This window comes from Vanessa tameamea, chromosome 4 (assembly GCF_037043105.1).
Source record: "Vanessa tameamea isolate UH-Manoa-2023 chromosome 4, ilVanTame1 primary haplotype, whole genome shotgun sequence".
NCBI lineage: Eukaryota > Metazoa > Arthropoda > Insecta > Lepidoptera > Nymphalidae > Vanessa > Vanessa tameamea.
Window position 1 is genome coordinate 5,910,645 of NC_087312.1, and position 19,589 is coordinate 5,930,233.

The window sequence follows — 19,589 nt, forward strand, 5'->3', positions numbered from 1 at the left end:
GTTCGTGTAAAATAAGGACTACGGAGCTGGTAAATGCAGGCTATTTAGTTAAATATATTTGTACTAGCTGTTAGCTGTCCGTTACCCTGGGCAAAAATAGGGGAAGAATAAAAGAAATTAAAAAAAATTATAATCTTCTGGGGACTATTCCACGTCGATTGGTCTGTTTTCACGTGATTGACACACATAAAAAAATACATTATATATACACAGACGGACATACAACGGACAACTTCATAATAGTGTAGACCATTCTTTTTTTTTTAACAAAAACGATTAATTTAACAAAAATTGGTGTTGGTTGGTTTATTGAAAAAAATGTTTTTACAATAATAAATATTTGACAGGTTTTATTCTTCTAATAAGTGTATTGCCTCGTGCCTTTTTTACAGATTCTAATCGGTGCCGCATAAATCTGTTTAGGGTTATTAAATGGTCTTACAGAATATTGTTCCATTTTTGTGAAATCGCTGTTCTTAATGATTGCTCGCATATACATCTTTTTTAAGCCGTCCCAAACGTGCGCAATGGGAGTAAGTTCCACAGTTCCGCTGCGTGTTAGCCAATTCATGGTAGATACGTATCCCAACCTTTTCGCAATACAGTCAAAATCTGCTATAACGACATTGAAGGGACTACTCATATTTAGTCGTAAAAACCGATAGTCGTAACAACCGGTGATGCTTATTTTTTTATGAAGTATTATTATTTAATGTGTAGGTCATAGGTATTAATAGGCAAAATATATTAATGTATGAAAATAAATTATATTGTATATTATATAATTATATATATATATATATGTGTGTGTGTAATTTATGATCATAAAATCAAATAACCAATTAGTCATTTATAATTTTTATTGCTTACAAAATATTCAATGCTGGCTGGTAACATTCTCTATTGTTTCATCAGTCTAATTATTGCAAAACATAAGTAACTTCTTTTTTACCACTTAGGTAAATGATTTACCAAATTAATACTTGATAATTTTAAAAATAAGTTAAATTTTTACTTTAGCCCTATTTAATATCGAATGTGATTTCGTTAACAATTTATTCATAAACTTTACTTCGGATATATAATAATTAATATCAATAGTATTAAATTGTCTAGGTAATATATTTTTCGAACTGGTGGTGGATTATAAATATGTAAATGTTTCCATATTAAATGAAGGATTTTAATTTGATTGATTCAATTAATTAACAGGGATAATTCGTAGGGATTTCGTTAGCGGTTAAATGGTAAAAATATGGTTACATGAGATATTATGTAATACCTACTAATAGGTAACTACTTAAGACATGTTAATAACTTTTTCTATTTATTATTCTTAATAAAAACTGAATTCACTGTATATTATTGCTGCACGTTTTAATAATATACAACCATCATTGACGTAGCCAGTCTTTTTGCTTTTGATCAATGCAAATTATATTAATATTTTTTTAAATTAACGTTTTAGTGGTTAGTGAAATTTTCAGGTCTGGCTGCATCAATATAGCTGTAGGTACTTATATAAAAAAATATGACAAAGTCCATACATTGTTTTTATGAATATTTTAAGAATTATAAAAATTGAATCTAAAAACTACTTATTAACTACTTACAGCAAAAACCGATACATTTGCTCTAAATTGTGTACAATTTCAAGGCGTTAATATATAAAATCGTTTAATTCAATGAGTATGTATTGTATTTAAAATAAATCTATATATTATTTATTTATAAAGCAATGCATAATGGAAGAATACCTTTATTAATCTTTGTGACAGCTCCTAAAACACAACCAAAAGATTCTTAATTTAGAACTTTTTTTGACTATACCTATATCTATAAGTTTTTATCTTACTCTGTTACGTAAATATTCGTTACAATAGAAATACTATGATCACATTACAGATATTGCAAATACTGCCTTATTTGGTAATCGATCAACATCCTGAACATTGCGAAGACAAAACGTGTTTATTATTTTTTTTAATTTTGAGGGTGAACGTCCGATTAGCAGAAACTAATTCCGTCATGAAATTTGGCACAGGTATTCCATTCGAGTATCTAAGAGTATCTTTGAATTTTTTTTTGGGGACTCACATTTCAGGATAAATCGAATATTTTTGAAAGTCGTTTTCTTGCACGTCTCTATCTCCAACTTTTTTCCTTTTCCGTTTCCTTTTCGGAAGCTCAACCAACGTTGAGCTTCGTAGTTTTTGAATATTTTTTTTTGTTTACTCATCTTCGTAACTGATTACTGAAGTAATTTATATGTTGAACATTAATTTATGTAAATATACAATATATTTAAACTATTAACTTCTGATTTACTGGTCTAACAATACGAGTCAGATTTAAATTGCTACCACGCTTGTGCAGGATTCCTTAAAATTTTGAGTTTTTTATTGCTTAACAGTCAAATTATTTTTTAAGACAAAATAAGAAATATATTATAGACTGGCTTTGAAAATAATACTTTTGAATTGTTTATGGCGAAATACCAAGTTAACGAGGGAAAATGGATAAGTCTGAATAGAAACTGTTTTTTTTTTTATTGATTTTAAGGCTAAGGAACCCTGACAGTTCATAGAATAATTGAACGAAATAACATGATCATAGAATAAAACATTTACTATTTTATAATACTTATATGTATAATTACTGAACTATATCTGATGTAAGCATATAAAGCCCCAAGTATGGAAATGAACTATTTAGAAACGGAAGTACCTTTTGCAGCAAGCCAAATAAATAATTACATTTAATATTGTAATAAGTGAAATCAATGCAGACGAAACCTTTATATACAAATCCACATCAAAACATCAAAGTTCTTTTACAAAATTACAAACAATTAGCAAATATTTTACAATAATCCTAAGATGTATTATTACTTACTAAATTACTATAACATTATTAACATTAAATACTATCAGTGGCGTAAGTAACGTTGTCAACACTGTTGATGGTATACATATGTATGATTTAAAATAAAATAAAGTTCTATTATACCATTCCACGAAACGCGCTCCCAAAGGAAATTATTTCAATTCAGCATTCGCAAATGCATTTCTTTGGATTGTCTTACTGTATGCCGACCAACGTTGTTGACCACTATCGAGTTTGACTAGTGAAATGAATATATATATTTATTTAAATAATACGTTTAAATTTTTAAATCAAATATATTCCTGTATCACTCATTAAAACTGCACCGGAAAGGTGTATAAGGACTATCGTGTAATCACTTCAATAAGTTTTGAAGAAGACATTTACTTTATTATATAAATAGCCTGTTCCAATTGCAGAAGCAGTGGAGATAAACAAACCTTATATATATCTATTTACGATAAAACACTATAACACTTAGTACCACTCCAAAAATGTAAGTAGTTACTGTCATTTTTTCACAAGACTATAATGAATACCATAAATTATTATTTTAGATTCGACCAATTACGTCAAAGCAATTCAAGGTCAGATAACTTTTTCTATCTCCACTCCTTTTCAGTTAATGATACAGGCTATAATTATGTTAATATTTAATCATCGTCATTATTAAACTTCCAAATAAATATAAAATTACATTTGTATATGAAGGATGTTTGCATGCAGGATGCAAAACATTATAAAATAACATATTTACGCCACTGACTAATATAAAACCAGTTTGTGTATAAGATCTAGAACATATTATTACATATCTATTGTTCCCTATATATTGCCATTTCATTTATCATTTAAAATATTTCTCTTATTAAACTATATCGTATTAATAATAACAATATAGACTGGATTTCAAAACTACAAACAACAATATTTTTTTAAAAAAAAGTGACATAAGGTACACTTCCTACAATTGATTAGTTGATGTCTTTGAGTATCATCAAGAATTATTTTTAGGTGTTTTTTTATATTGTATATTCAGTATACATTTCAAAGCATTTGTCGTTTTTTCAGTTCTTACGGAAGACATAAAATGTAATCATAGTAAAAATAATAAAGAAATGATTGGTAAGACAATATTTCTATAGGTATAACGGAAGCTTAGTTTTAAACTAAAATACCTGTGAGAACTGCTAAGATATTAAATGTCCAGTTCCATTAAACTAGCAATGCATATGTAATATTGAATGTAAAGCTATTTCAATAAAATGAATAACAAAAGTAAACTAAGTCTAAAACATAATTTCGTAACATTAAACGAATTAGAACAATGTAAATTTTATACAGGGAATTAGATAGATGATTAATTTAGTAATTTGTTTGTCTTGTAGTTAGTATTCCATTTCACAATTTCAATTATTAATATATTTTTAAATAAAGCCTGCAAGTGGTTTGTTACTTTACTGCTGCACAAAATATCCCTTTTTCTCTTATGGAATAGGTTAAGAGTTAGGACCCTCTGGTGCAGGTTGATTAATAAACATGTGGCAGAATATCAACACTCCACACAAGAAGATTTCCTTACAATACCTTCTTTTATCTGAGCATGAGAATAACTATAAAATAAAATTATAAACACAAAATAAGCATAGCAGTAGTTGATTAAGATTTAGATCTATTCACTGGGCCATCATGGCTTTCTTGAGTGGACTATAAACAAGAATCAGAGATCAGAACCGATATATGTAAATTGGATGTTAATAGTAAATGTATAAAAGGTTGACTAACATTTTACAAACATTTGCTAAGCTTAAATTTATTAAATCTATAAAGGGGCTGCCTGGGATGAACTTATCTTCACTTACTTTATGAATATAACAAACTTTTAAAGATCTCATATTTTTTTTTTTATCTTACAAACTACATATTCACTAAAGTAGTCACAAACTTTTTTATCTCATGTTGTTTCTCATCTTTTACATTGAATTGTTTTCATTACTATTTTAAACAATATATTATCTCACAATTGTCATGTTATTTTTCAATTTATACAAATTATAAACAGTAAATACTGTTTCTACGAAATTTAACTATAATAATATATATTATTAAACTTTATTAAGTAACATTTTATTTGGCTCCTTTTCGAATGCCTTGCTCATAGAATATTATCGAAATATTTTTTGTTAAATGCCTTTATTTATTTTTTATAAGTAAATGTGCTTCTCTCTTCTGACATCTTGTGATGTCCTAGAACATTTTCTAGAACTACTGTCTACTTATAGTATGAAATAATTTTTTTATTACTATTTTATTAGGCACAGTCACTAATTATTTTAATTATAATTAAGGCTTAACCTATGAGACATTCATGACTAATTCTTACAAAGACATGGACTGGGATTTAGTCTCAAATGTGACAATAATCAACAAAGTAAAAGATAAATCTAACACTTATCTTATGATTAAGGTAGTCAGTTTTAAATTGCACTTTGGATAAACTATGTAAAATTAATTGAAACAATTTTATAATTTGCTAATAGTGATCTAAAACAAACATATTCTACTAGCTAAAAAATTAAATTGTTTATTAAAACAAAAAGATTTAACATACAATTATAGAGGTGAAAACAAAGAAGACAGATTGATAACTTACTATTATGAACAAGTCCTGTGAATATATATGTCATAATTAGATGTCAATATGATAGTATCGAACGAGGTTCTGATTTAGATATAATAAAGCCGCCAAGAATTGCTATGGCTCCGGCGGCAATGAAACGTCACGCGCGTAGCCTCAAGCAGATGTCGGGAGCGCGCGCGCAGGCGCACCGTCATTGGATAGGTTTTAAGGCAGCCATCTTGCGGCCTCGTGCTCGAGCTTCTTGTCTTGTTGTAGTATATTCAAACCACAACACATTTGGTATTAAAGTTGTATCTCTTATCATAAGCATTTCACAAAGCTTTCTGAAATTGATTGTCATTATACAACATATAATTAATTGCACATAAATTTATCATAATTTTTCTGTATTTTTAAAATATTCAAAAAAATCTAGTAACAATTGAATATATTTTTAAAGAATTCAAATACTTACAGAGTAACAAGCTGTGGAAACAATGGAGTCAGTACTCTATGCACCACTGTAAACCATATTGTGGCAAAAATCAATCCAACAACACCACCAACAACGACTTGTGCTGTTGTGTGATAGTGGAGATAAACTCTTCCAAAGCTTACAATTAAAGCCATTATAAAGCAGCTACCCACAATTATGATTCTCCATAAGGCAGATATAATGCTGTTATTATTTATATGATGCAATCTAAAAATTTAAATACTGAGATTAATATATTTTTTTTTTATATTTTAATAGTTAAACTCAATATGAGTCAATAAATTTGGCATATATTACTATTAATTTCCGATGTAATTCAAAATTAGACTATTATTTGTTTAACAATGAAAAACTGACCTTATAGCAAAGAAATATAGCACATAAATGGTAAAAAACCAAATAAATTGAGCATGCGATGATGGCATTCCATATTCATTATACAAGTGTCCCCTGCTGAGTGGCCGTGCTTCACATATCAAATGCTTTAATATTATATTTAATAATTCATTGACTAGTGTACCAAAAAAAAAAGCTATCTAAAAGAGAAACAAATAATTATACACATAAATTAACAAAATATCTACTAAAAAGTTTAGACACTCTTATCTTGAAATCAGTAATCACATGGTTTATCTATTAAAGTTATCTCATTATAATTTTAATAATTTAATTTCCTTATTATATTGATATTTAGGATAAATTATTATTCCATATATACGAAAATATATTATACTCACAGTATGAAGATCTCTTCTGAATAGTATTAAAGTTACAAATCCGGCGCCTATTCCAAAGGGGGCTAGACTCATAAGAGCAAGAAATTTACCAAAGAGATCACCTAAAAAATTACATACATTTTATAATAAATTTCAATTGTCAGAAACCTACGTACTTACTTCACTACAAATTATCAAGGTATTATCTTGTAATATACCTTTTGGATATTCGACTAAAGTTAGAGCAAGAGGTTGCCATTCAATTGCATCGTTATTTATAAAAACCTCGCTCACTGGCGAAGCTATATTTTCCATTTTTATTCCAAATCATACGCTTAAATGCGAGTTATAAGTAAAGTCAAATGTATCGCCTTTGAAATAAGTTACAGCGTTGTCTAGTTATCAAAAAATAAGGAATATCATACGATTTTACAATCATTTTTTGACGTTTCAATCATGACATGATACGTTCACAGCGACACTTTCACTGTCGTTATCAAATATCAAGTACATATATTACAAAGAGTATAAAACCACTACGTTTTGTTTATGATATGAAATATTAAGGTGTAGATAGTACGTATTCTGGTCTATGGTCGGTAAGCCACGAATACACAGCCTTGTAGCTTGCGCCTTGTAAGACAATCATATAATATTTATGATTTTAACTTTAACTTCATTTTCTGTGGACGAATATCTCTCTATTAATGTAAAGAGAGTTGTTATTATTATTATCTCAACATATGGATTATGTATCATTATATCTTGTCACTAATTTATTGGCTTTTAAGTTAGCAGAAGCGTATTCTTACAGAAATTGACTGATTTGTGAAAAGCCCTATCACTAAGTAAAATTTCTGAGGGTTTCTGATTGAGTAAGCTAGTGTAGCTACAGGAATAAGGGATAAAATATCTTAGTTTCAAGGCTGTTGGTGCATTGGCTATGTAAAGGTTTGTTAATATTTCCTGCTATGCCAATTTCTATGTGCAGTGGTAGCCACTTAAGATCAGATAGCCCAGTTGTAAGTCAGGTTACCTAAATTAAAATTAAAAAAAGAAAATATCAATAATTCGCGAAAACTTATTAAATCATTTGATTGTTAGCTTATCGAATTTGCTTGATGCTTTACTCAGTAAATATGTCATTAATTCATTAAATATAAGATCGATATAATCAATAACATTTAGTATAAATACCAACTTTCGCGATAACATAATTGCCATTAAACGATGAAATAATTTTAATAAAATTTTGCTGGAATTATTTATTGTTGTCGTTGTTGTAAATGTAAATCGATATTTTATTAAGTTATTCGAATACAATTTTATAAGATATTTACTCTATGCTAACGATTAACATTCCTTTTTAAGGTTTTGCCCTTTCCGTCACTCACTGCCAGTTTGCCTCATTCTTTCTTTTGTGGTTCCGTAATCCATAGTCAAAATAAAGAAAGATCAGCAGAATTATTTCCATTTCTAGAGAGGTTTAATCATTCCCAAACGCAAAATGGCAGAACCTGAAGTTGTGGATTTAGATCTAACAATAGATGATTTAGTTCCTAAAAGCCCTGAAAGGTAACGAATAATATTATTGACCTTAAAAATGCCTTGGACAATAATTTATTCCTTTAATAATATTAGCACTAGCAAATGATAAATTATAATAAATACAGGTATTGATTAATAATATTTTACAATGACTTTGAATTAATGCGACTATTGTGGTTTTCATTGTTGATTGTAATGACCACCAGTTTCTTGACATTTGACCTATTTCTGTAGAAACCCAATACGACGATTAAGTAACTATTCAATGCTCAAAATCATTTTATAATTGATAGTGTGTTTATAAAATGTTTATAAGTTTAAACTCGTATTAAATATTTTATCGTATTTGTTTATGCACAAGACTGGCTGAAGAAAAAAAGGAAAGCGGAAACCACTTGTACAAATTTAAAAATTATAAAGGCGCATTGGTTATGTATGAAGAAGCTATTAAACTATGTCCAGAAAATGCTGCTTATTATGGCAACAGATCTGCCTGTTACATGATGCTGGGCATGTACAAAAATGCCTTAGAAGATGCCCAAAAAGCTGTTGCACTTGATAATACCTTCACTAAAGGCTATATTCGTATGGCTAAATGCTGTATTGCACTTGGTAAGTCTAGATATGTTTGACGCCTTGAGTGATAAATTTTCCGAAAATATCATTTAAAAATATTTTTAATTAAATTGCAAAACATAGAAACTAATGGTATAGAAAAACCTGTAAGCAATAGCATATTTTTATTTTATATTTATGTTTACAATTTGTTTTTTTTTGCTAAAATATTTAATAATAAATGTGTTGACTCTGATTAACAAGTTCTGCCAACTTCTTATTTAAATATATTCTTCTTCCCATTTAACTGTGGCCATAAATTAAAACTCTTTAAAGGACTTCAAGTCATATTTCTGAATCTTGTTGATAATGTATAAGACATAGATTTCTTCTTCTTAAATATTTACAATACAATAAAAAATAAATTTGCAAATTGTTCTATTTCCTTGGTTGGGAGTGAAACTCAGTTAAATAAATATAATAATTTTAATAAATGGTTAAACAACAACAATTATTAAAGACAATGAAAATAATGTAATATTAATTATGCAAGAAAATTATAACAATATATTGACAGCTTTTTTATAAATACATTTTAAATTAAGACTATAATGTGACTCGAGTTGTTCGGTAAAAAAAAAAAGTTGTTTAATATATACTGATGATATTTTAAATCCTATATTGATATGAAACTCTATGGTCTTCTTTTTACTTCTAAAGTACACAGTCTACTTCATGCATTTATAACTTAAAACATTTATACCACAATGTCATAATGTAGACCATTTCTTGCATTACATTTTTGATTTCCTACCTATTTTTACCTTTATTTTATGCCCCAATGACCAATTTATTATAGTTTGCCATCTTTTAATAAGCTTGGCTGCTTGCCACTGAGTATTTCATATATATAATATCTTTAATCATTATCAATCAGTATCAATTGCACTATCAAATAAGAGCAAAAGAACTTCTTTTCCTTGTTTGTTTTTACTGACATAATTCTTCTTTGCTGTATGCTTGTAAAGATTTGATTCTTTTCTTTCATTTATATACTTAAAGAACATTGTAAATATCATTAATAAAAATAACATATCCAAACAATATTAAATACTGGGTAAAATTACCCATTTTATACGTCCAGTACGAGCTTTACAGGGTGATGATGTTACTTTAGATTACATTTGAAGCTCCCGAGAAAGGGTGCTTAAAAAGTAAGCAAGTTAATTTTTTATCTTGGCTTTACTTCTCTGTGGTATTTTAACCCATTATTGGGTAAAGATAGCAACTCAAGCTGGGAAAAAAATGTGTAAATATAATTCATAGAGGTTTCTTTTCGTCAGGTGACTTATCTCGTGCAGAGCAAGCAGTAAACCGTGCTTCTGAACTCGGAGGAGTGGATTGTGCTTCAAGTGAACGTAAAGCGATTAAATCTTTACAGCGTTTGCATGAGGATGCACAACGTGCCATGGAAGCTGGCGATTATCGTCGCGTCGTCTTTTGTATGGATCGTTGCTTAGAATACAGTCCCTCAAGTTCTAAGTAATATAATTTTATCATTATGATTATGTTATTTGCAATTAGGCATTCTTAAATAAACTATTAAATTAACAAAATCCTTTACTGCTTCAGAGCGAAACTTTTGAAAGCTGAATGTTTAGCTATGATTGGGCGATGTCAGGAAGCACAAGAAATTGCAAATGATTCTCTAAGATTTGACAGTTTTAACACGGAAGCCATATTTGTCCGAGGATTATGCCTTTACTTTGAGGTATGATTTTTCTGTATAATTTGTAATAAAGCAATTCAACATAAATTTCGCATGTACATGAGGGATTTAGATATTAAAACATAAATTAAATCAATGCTATTTTAAAAGTTTTTTTTTAAGACTTGTTGTATAACCGTATATCAATATCACATTTCAGGACAAAGATGACCAAGCCTTCAAACATTTTCAACAAGTTTTACGTCTTGCACCTGACCACAAAAAAGCAATGGAAGCATATAAAAAAGCCAAATTATTGAAACAAAAGAAAGAAGAAGGTAATTGTTATATTATAAATAGTAATATTTATTTTCATAATATACCATACCCCAAAGTATAATAATTTACACTATTGTATTTTTTTACAGGCAATGAAGCATTCAAAATGGGTAGATGGCAACAAGCTTTGAACCTTTACAATGAAGCATTAACTATTGATAAAAATAATAGGAAAGTTAATGCAAAACTGTACTTTAATAAGGCTACAGTGTGCTCAAAGTTAAACCAAATAAAAGAGGCAGCTGAAGCTTGTACTGCTGCATTAGAGTTGGATGAAACATATGTTAAAGCATTACTTCGACGAGCAAAATGTTACATGGAACTTGAACAGTATGAAAATGCCGTGAAAGATTACGAAAATCTCTATAAAATCGACAGGAGTAAAGAAAACAAACAATTATTGCATGAAGCTAAATTAGCTGTTCGAAAATCAAAACGTAAAGACTACTACAAAATTCTTGGTGTTGAAAAAACCGCATCTGAAGATGATATTAAGAAAGCTTACAGGTATGTCTACTATTTTTATAGAGTTGCTGTCATTATCAATAAACAAGTTTAATGTAAGCAAGCAAAAATGGCCAGTGGTAAGTAAATGCATCATTGCCCTTGTTTCTCCTGCATTTATTATTGTTTTGGTTGATGAACTTGATTTTGCTATGATCAAATGAGCATAACGAACAAAACGAACTCTGACTTTTTTATGTCTAGTTGTTGTGGTATAATTGTATAATGCCTTTTTTTTATTAACACAGGGGAAATCTTTCAGTTAACTGTGGCCTGAGTGTAACTTATGTCGGTTTGTCACTTAATCCACTGCGATGCTCATTTGATGATAATTTTAGAATTATCTCCCATACTGTGTACAATGCTAGGCAAGGCTCATTCTTTATTTCTTCTATAAAAGTACACGCGCGGACGGTGGTCTGATTGTGGTCACGAGACAGCTAATAGACTAGTGTCCATATTTGCCATAATGTTCGCGGGCGAAAAGAGCGCTTGGTTAGTAGTCGCCTCGTAAGATATCTTACGATAAGCTTGTATACTACGGATGACCACTCCTCTGCGGTTCGGGTCTATTATTAGTTGGGACCAAACGACCACCCTGTAGGCTATTGATCACACGACACTCACATAGAGACATCAGAAATTCACTTCACTTCCACCTGAGATTAATAGCTTTGCACCATGACGCTACCATTTTTTTTTACCCCTCCATGTTGTCGATGTACTTGACGATACCAGCTCCTCCGTGTCGTCCGTATAGAAGATGTAGACGACACCGTCAATAAGAGTGACGCACAACTTAGTAAAAACTGATCCCTGCTGTATCTAATGATCCTTGTACTACAACTCTCTTTGAATCCTCTTACATCTTTATCCATGTAGAAAATGACCCGTTGCGCACCACATACACGATGGTATATAAGTGAAATGTCTACTATTGCAAAAATCTCCTCTTATACTTCGTCTCCGGAAATACTCGGTATCACATATTTTAAACAGGACCTATTAGACGTTCAGCATCGTAAAAAATACAGTATTTTATTTCATGACTGTAAAAAAATTAGCTGACTGAATTGATTTTTTTTCAGTTTTTCAAAAGAATCACATCATATGAGCATATTCCATATTAGTTGATTTTTACTAGATTTATAACTCGCTATAACACGAAGTAACTAGAACACTCGTATGCCTCGACTGAAAGATCGAAGTTGCTGATGTACCAATTATTATATATAATCCCAAAATCGATTGGATTGGTATAAATATTTATTAATTATTAATACCAATCCCAATGTCGATTTGCATTGGTATTTTATTGCATTAAGGGAAACTCCCTTGGCACTTACTATTATGTACTTAGCTTAGTTGAAAATTTGAATCATCCTTTAAGATAACACTTGGTAGAGTTGAATTAGAAATAGTCTTTATTTTTTTTTTACTTCAAAATAGAAGGAAATTATCAATTCGCAAATATATTTTTTTTAGAAAACGCGCTCTAGTTCATCATCCAGATCGGCACGCAGGTGCCCCGGACAACGAGCGAAAGGAGCAAGAACGACGCTTTAAAGAAGTGGGCGAAGCTTACGAAGTTCTTAGTGATCCGAAAAAACGTGCACGTTATGATCACGGCCAGTATCTTTCTGACGATTCTTCCGGCATGGCTGGTAAACATACTTAAATATATTAAAATACCTACATAGAAAGCAGACTTATTGAGTTTTGTTAATTAGCTAAGTATCAAACCAAAGGTTAATTTTAACTTTATGAAAGCACAAAACGTTGATATTCTTTAGTGATCTTACTAAATTATTTTAACTTTCAGATTTTGATCCAAATATGGTGTTCCAAACATTCTTCAATCGTGGCGGCCAACAATTTGATCTTAATGGTGGTGGTGGATTTAAAGGTTCCGCTTTCAGCTTCCAATATGGATAAATAATATTGTATAGATGTCTTGTCTTTTTGATACCCAAAATCAAAGTAAACAAAAAATAATTGTCATTCCATAAAAATAAGATGATTAATGTTTTGGTTCATACAAAAAATGTAGGCTTACTCATTAACTTCCACTAAAATAAACCAAAAAATATGTTACATAAACATTTTTGTTTAACCTTGCATCAAAAGACTAATTGACAACAAATTTAGTACCTTTCCTAAGAAACCAAAATATGTTTTAAAATAAAATTAATTATAAAAACTATACTTAAATTTATTTAAAAAGTAATTTAGTTTGCTGATTCGCTAGGCGAAAGGATTAAAAAACAGTATATTTTACAAAAAATATATTGTTTTTTATTTAAAGTATTGGTTAACGCTCTTTACAATTTATAAAATTAAGATATAAATTGTTCATGAACGAGGTCGTAATGAAAGTCACATGAAGCGGTTTGCCAAGAGAGTGTTATTGCGCAATAGATAGGTTATTGTAGTACTTTTACATACACAATAAAAAAAGATAAGTAAACGAAGACTTTAAAGTCATGACTTATAAAACTGTATCAATTCAATAACTTGAATTTTTCAGTTTTGTGCAATTATTGTAAAGTCACAATAAAACTATGGCTGAAGGTGTTAATTTTTCAACATCTTTATAAAAAGGAATAAGCTGTTTATAAGAAAACAATTTAATCCTCCAACGATTTAAGGAAATGCCAATTTATTATAATTAAGAAGATAATTTTTATTTGAAAATGATTAAATTATGGCAAATATATAAAAAATACCATCTCGTTTATTTAGGTAAGCAAAATGACAATGAAGTTAAATTGCCTAATGTACTCAATATTTAGCTTATTAAAATATTAATATGTAGTTATTTTTTTTGGATGTCTATTTTGTTGGCACCTCAGCTGTAATATTTCGATAACAATCTCTTATTCGTAATGTGTTAATATTGTTATATGACTTAATATTTTCTAGTACACTTAACAAAGAAACTTGACACATGTAATTATTTATAAGAATTCAATCTTAGATTATGTAGATTAGAATGCAATTTAAAATTCTTAGATAATTTCAATAAATAAAAAGAATTAGTTCACTTTTGATTTATTTGCCAAGATTAAATTAAGTTCCACGATATTTCTATATGTATGTAGACAAGTTACTATTGAAACTAGATATATCAAAAGACATTCATTATTATACAATTGATGCTATTAAATTATAAACAGGAACACAACCCAAGGTTTTTCATTGAAAATATTTATTCAACATTTATACATGTTATTAAACTAAAATATCGCAGCTCTGGTTATTCAATAGTGAACATGATTAAAATGGTAATTGTATCTGTAATTCTACATAGTACGTTGTTTCCTCTATTTAGTAAAAGTTTCGATAATAGTCTTAAGAATATGGAAAATTACGAATACATAAAAATTTAAAATTGAATGTTTGAATCTTGTTCTTTGTTGTAAGTAATTTTGAATCGTTTTAATAATAACCGAATTACGAAAGTGTCATAAGAATTAACACAATTTCATTTTCAAAATATTTATTCGTCATACACATTTTAATACATAGTCTAATTCAAATGTTTAAATATTTCATTAAGTTAAAAATTCAATAAAACTTCATTGTAACTAATTTTTTATTTCGATTTTCGAACGCCCTTTTGAAAGATGCTTTATTTATGTCCTCATTTATATTTTGTTTCATTTCGAAAATAAAACCTAATGTTTTTCTTGGACTTCGGATCTTACATTCTTAGGTTTTTTGAACAACATTGCTTTGTCACCTGGCGGACGTTTATTGGTAGTTCTACTACATATTCCTTCAAATCTAAAAACAAATATATGAGTGTTACTGTCCACCTTACCTCATCGATATCGATAAAGTCGGTTCAGAAATACTAAAACGTGTGTTTTAGTTAGTGAATTATACATACTTTTTCATTTTGAATGGCTTTTTTTGTTCTGGTTTTGGTGGCTGGTAAGTCGTCTTAAACGTTAAAACATAACGTTTAACAACATCGACATTTACAGTGGTGTTTTCAGGATACATACGTTTCTTCCAAGCTTCTCTTTCGTCCAACCACATTCTATAATATTCGTAAGATAGAAGCCATTGTATACGATTTGGTCCTTCCTAAAACAAAATGCTTCATGTTACTTTTAACGTAACTTCAATAATAAAAATATAAATTAGGTAATAGCTTAATGTTAAACATAATTTGAATAACAAGCCCCATGAATGTCTTATGTATTTGCATATTCTATATATGAGGCAAACAATGCTAAAATTATATTGTATTATCACTGTTCGGAAAGGTAAATTAGTAGGTAAGCTGGATTTTTAAGAAGAATTTTGAATTTTAGTGAAGACATTCACAGAGTTTCTAGATTTACAAAGTAATTGAAATTGTATGTTTATCGGTCAACGTTACAGTACCATAAATTTCCAAGGCTGAGGATTATATTTAGGGAAATCTGATGAAATAATGTTGTGAACTGGTCGGCACTGAATAGTTTTCTCCCATTTAATTCCAGCCATTCGTCCCATTTTAAAAATAATATAAAAGATAAGTACTTAATTATAAAATATGTAAAACGTCATGCTCAAAAAAAGACTAAATTATGAATTTGATCAAAGAATATGTAAGCAAAAAGTATAACAAAACTTTTTACAGCGAATGTAAAATAAGTAGGTATAGGTTGCATATTTAATATTTATTGCTTATTCGATATTATGCAATATCTTTTTGTTTATCTAATATTTGTAAAAAAAATAATTCTAGTATAATGCAATTATACTGTACTTTCTTATGAGTTTTTTTTTGTGCTACAATTTTGTTTAAGCCCGTCTCGGTGGGTACCACCCACTCATACTTTCTGCCGCCAAACATATTCATGTTGTAAAGGGCTAGCGAGCCAGTGTACTTCCCAAAGTTGGTGGCGTATTGATGATATGTTAAATGGTTAATATTTCTTCTACAATGTCTATAGGCAGCGGTGACTTATTACCATTAGGTGGTTCATTTGCTAGTCAGACATCTATTAAATAAAAAAAGAATAGATAAAACTTAGGAACTTAATTTAAAACAATATTTAAGCAATCCAGTATTGAGATGTATCATATAACTGTTGGTTTAATAAATTTTTAGGGCAATTAAATCTTTCAGCCTTAGTAAAAACCCGGCAGCAGCACTAGCGAACTCGTGATGCCCCAGGGACGTGTGCGTTTATCCATCGTGATGGTCATTTTTATACAGATTACAACTCAAAACTAGGTTTATGTACTTTTTGTGAACACATTTTAAAAAATGACAACTTTAATACTCCTCAGTTCATTATAAATTATCAGTAGTTTAAATTTTTCGTTGTGAAATTAAATCGATTTTGATTTTTTTTTTATATAAACTGCATTGATTACATGAATTACTATTATATTATTGGTATTGTCAAAAAAAAACGAAACGGATTTTTAATTTTTTATTAAATACACATGTAAGAAGGATTTATTAGATAATATACTCCACACTCACAAGTGTACCTGTAACAAAAACAAAATAATTAGTATATATAAACACATTTTTAGTACAATCTCAAAAAATGGATGTAGATAATATTGTGTGCCATTTTTAGTCCTTAATATTTTATAATAAAAAATCAGGGTGGAGTAAGCACATAAATAATCTACCCTCCAATTCTTTACATTAATCTCATGATGAGTTAACGACTGCCTCAGAGGGATATGTAAAACTTATAATTTTTTTATCAAAACAGAAAAAATATGGTAATTGAGCCATGCAATGTTAAACACATATTTTTGTTAATGTACTTTGTTCAAATACACTCTTAACAGCACTTTTGAATCATAATATAACAAGGTTAATTTTAATTTAACACTACCGCCTATTTATAATGAAAATTATATAGAAACAAACTAACCCAATTTCAGTAGTGAAATTTTTAATCAATCAATTTTTTTTAATAATATTCAAAAACTACAGACTTCTCATTCATATCTATAATATTTATACATTATCCTACACATGATAATAATATATAAGCCTAAAAAAATACAATTTTTTTCTATCATAAAATATTCATCATTAGGAACTACAGACCTTTATTGTACAACTAGCTCCCCCCCTAGCTTTGCACAATGCTGATACGAAATATACTACAGTATGTCTGTATATACAACATTCACAGTTTTTCAGTCATTTCAGTCAAATCCTTAATATCTTTGAAAATATTCATTTAAATTACATGCTGTAAATGGCCATATTGATCTAATGCACAATGTATTTATACTTAATTGGATAAGGATTAATGCTGTATTGCTTAAAATCGCTTCGAAAATAAGCCATTATTTCTGATAAAAGTGAAGGATCAAATACCCTGCTGTCTATGAATGAGAATATTAATTTGGCAAAAATATTTCTTTTATTTATACAATGGTTTTTACTGTTTCTATCAAAATCAACTTTGTTATATTCATATAATTGTTGTGTATAAATATAATTTTAAAGATTGTTATATATCGCCTCATCATATCATATGTAAGTTATCCTTACCTCTGCCAATATCAATTTAATTGGTCAACAACACAACATTTATTAGTTACAAAACAATATTGAAATTCAAATCAAGAGATAGCAGCACTGTACTTCTATCAAAACAATTGTTTTCAGCATATTTTTGAAATTATTTAATTAAAAAATGTTTACTATATGCCATGGCATGACAATTACATCTCTTGTTGAGACCAAATTTCAGAACCAAAGAACATGTTACAAATCAATTTATGGAAAAATATTTATAATACTTGGGTTTAATTATCATTAGAACTGACTTACTTTGTAATCTCATTACAATAGTAAAATTAACCTAAAATTGACTATCATTATTAACAAATTAACTTGATAGTTGTTTATTGGTAACTTTATGTCAGAACTACTTAAACATGTATAAATACATCCACATGTCGATTATAATTGAATTGCATGTTTCATGACGGCATTGTTGAATTATTTTATATATCAATTTTGTTTTTATTGATATTAGTATAAACATTTCTACACTACAAGTAAAATCAGCTAGAGACCACTGTGAAATTTAGTTTAATTTCGTTTAAAGTTTGTAAATCAAGCATGTAAAACGATAAAATTCAATGCGGTTGAATAATTAACCAGTAAATTCGCGTAAGACCACATGTTACTATAATTCTATAGATATTTTTTTTGGTTATGTTGTGTAAATTGTCAGCATGGTCAACTTCATTTTTTAAATTTCATAGTAAATATTAATTTAAATACTATTAAAGTTTAATATTAATATAAGCAATCTGAGCCAACCTCTTTAGTTATTGCTTTGAAATTAAAATGCCGACAATGTGGCATTGATTCTAATATTTCGAGATATGTCACACTTACATTAATATGTTTTAGGAAAAATATACATACCTTTTTACTTAGACCTCGCACGCATCTTCCTACGTTTACGTTTTAGCCTTCGCATACGCTTCTTACGCCACTGAAACAAAGTAGTAAATTAATGAAATGAGGATCTCGATGCAGACTTACAAACACTTGATTACACTCAAACAAATGATCACTTAAAATAAAATACCTTTGCTCTCATGATTTAAAGTGGCGAGTCTAAAGACTTATACTTTACAAAGTGTTAATGCTTATCGGATTGAGTAGAAATATTCCGATACAGAAAGATGAGCTCTCTCGTGCTCAGTCTACAAGAAAAGAAGGAATATAATGGCTACTAGTGTCAAGAGAATGTTGCCAGCCAAACAGAATCATTCGATTTTAAAGTTGTTTCGAAATATATCGATTATAACTATTAATAAATATTTTTATTTATAAAGTACTGGTAAAATTAAAGAAAATAACTGTTTTTTTATTAAATTTATTTTGTACCATAACAATTAATAATTATTACATTCAAGTACTGCACTGTATCAAGTTAATTCATAACAGGCGGCATACTTTTTCTTAACATTAGTATAATATGTAAATACAAATTGGTCTCAAACGAATGTATCGAAACAAATCTCGTAATTCAATTTTCGAACTACGGATATATTCGCTATATGTCACGACTGCCTTGTTAGTATCTCGTTAGATATAAGGCCGCATATCCCGAGGTTCTGGGTTCAAATACTAGGTCGGGCTAATAAAAAGTTATCAGGTTTTCTATCGAAAGATTCTTAGTAACTACCCTGTGTCTGAAAGTTAGAAATGTGTACACTCCC

The 19,589-nt window shown here is 28.9% G+C and overlaps 2 protein-coding genes and 1 long non-coding RNA gene across 3 annotated transcripts; 1 reads left to right on the forward strand and 2 right to left on the reverse strand.

Annotated features, from left to right (window-relative positions):
* Window positions 1-5,129: 5,129 nt before the first annotated feature.
* On the reverse strand, window positions 5,130-7,206 carry LOC113394388 (dolichyldiphosphatase 1-like). Its single transcript, XM_026631689.2, has 5 exons — window positions 6,937-7,206; window positions 6,740-6,840; window positions 6,360-6,538; window positions 5,982-6,209; window positions 5,130-5,850 (listed from the first exon to the last, which is right to left on the reverse strand). The coding sequence occupies exons 1-5, from the start codon at window positions 7,031-7,033 to the stop codon at window positions 5,718-5,720; spliced, it is 738 nt and encodes a 245-aa protein (XP_026487474.1). The 5' UTR covers window positions 7,034-7,206; the 3' UTR covers window positions 5,130-5,717.
* Window positions 7,207-8,078: 872 nt separating this feature from the next.
* Window positions 8,079-14,959, forward strand: LOC113394378 (dnaJ homolog subfamily C member 7). Its single transcript, XM_026631665.2, has 8 exons — window positions 8,079-8,293; window positions 8,628-8,878; window positions 10,165-10,363; window positions 10,454-10,592; window positions 10,750-10,867; window positions 10,958-11,375; window positions 12,858-13,036; window positions 13,195-14,959. The coding sequence occupies exons 1-8, from the start codon at window positions 8,226-8,228 to the stop codon at window positions 13,305-13,307; spliced, it is 1,485 nt and encodes a 494-aa protein (XP_026487450.2). The 5' UTR covers window positions 8,079-8,225; the 3' UTR covers window positions 13,308-14,959.
* Window positions 14,960-16,796: 1,837 nt separating this feature from the next.
* LOC113394393 (uncharacterized) lies at window positions 16,797-19,122 on the reverse strand. Its single transcript, XR_003368574.2, has 3 exons — window positions 18,953-19,122; window positions 18,787-18,856; window positions 16,797-16,868 (listed from the first exon to the last, which is right to left on the reverse strand). It is a non-coding gene; the product is annotated as an uncharacterized LOC113394393 (long non-coding RNA).
* Between the last annotated feature and the right edge of the window lie 467 nt (window positions 19,123-19,589).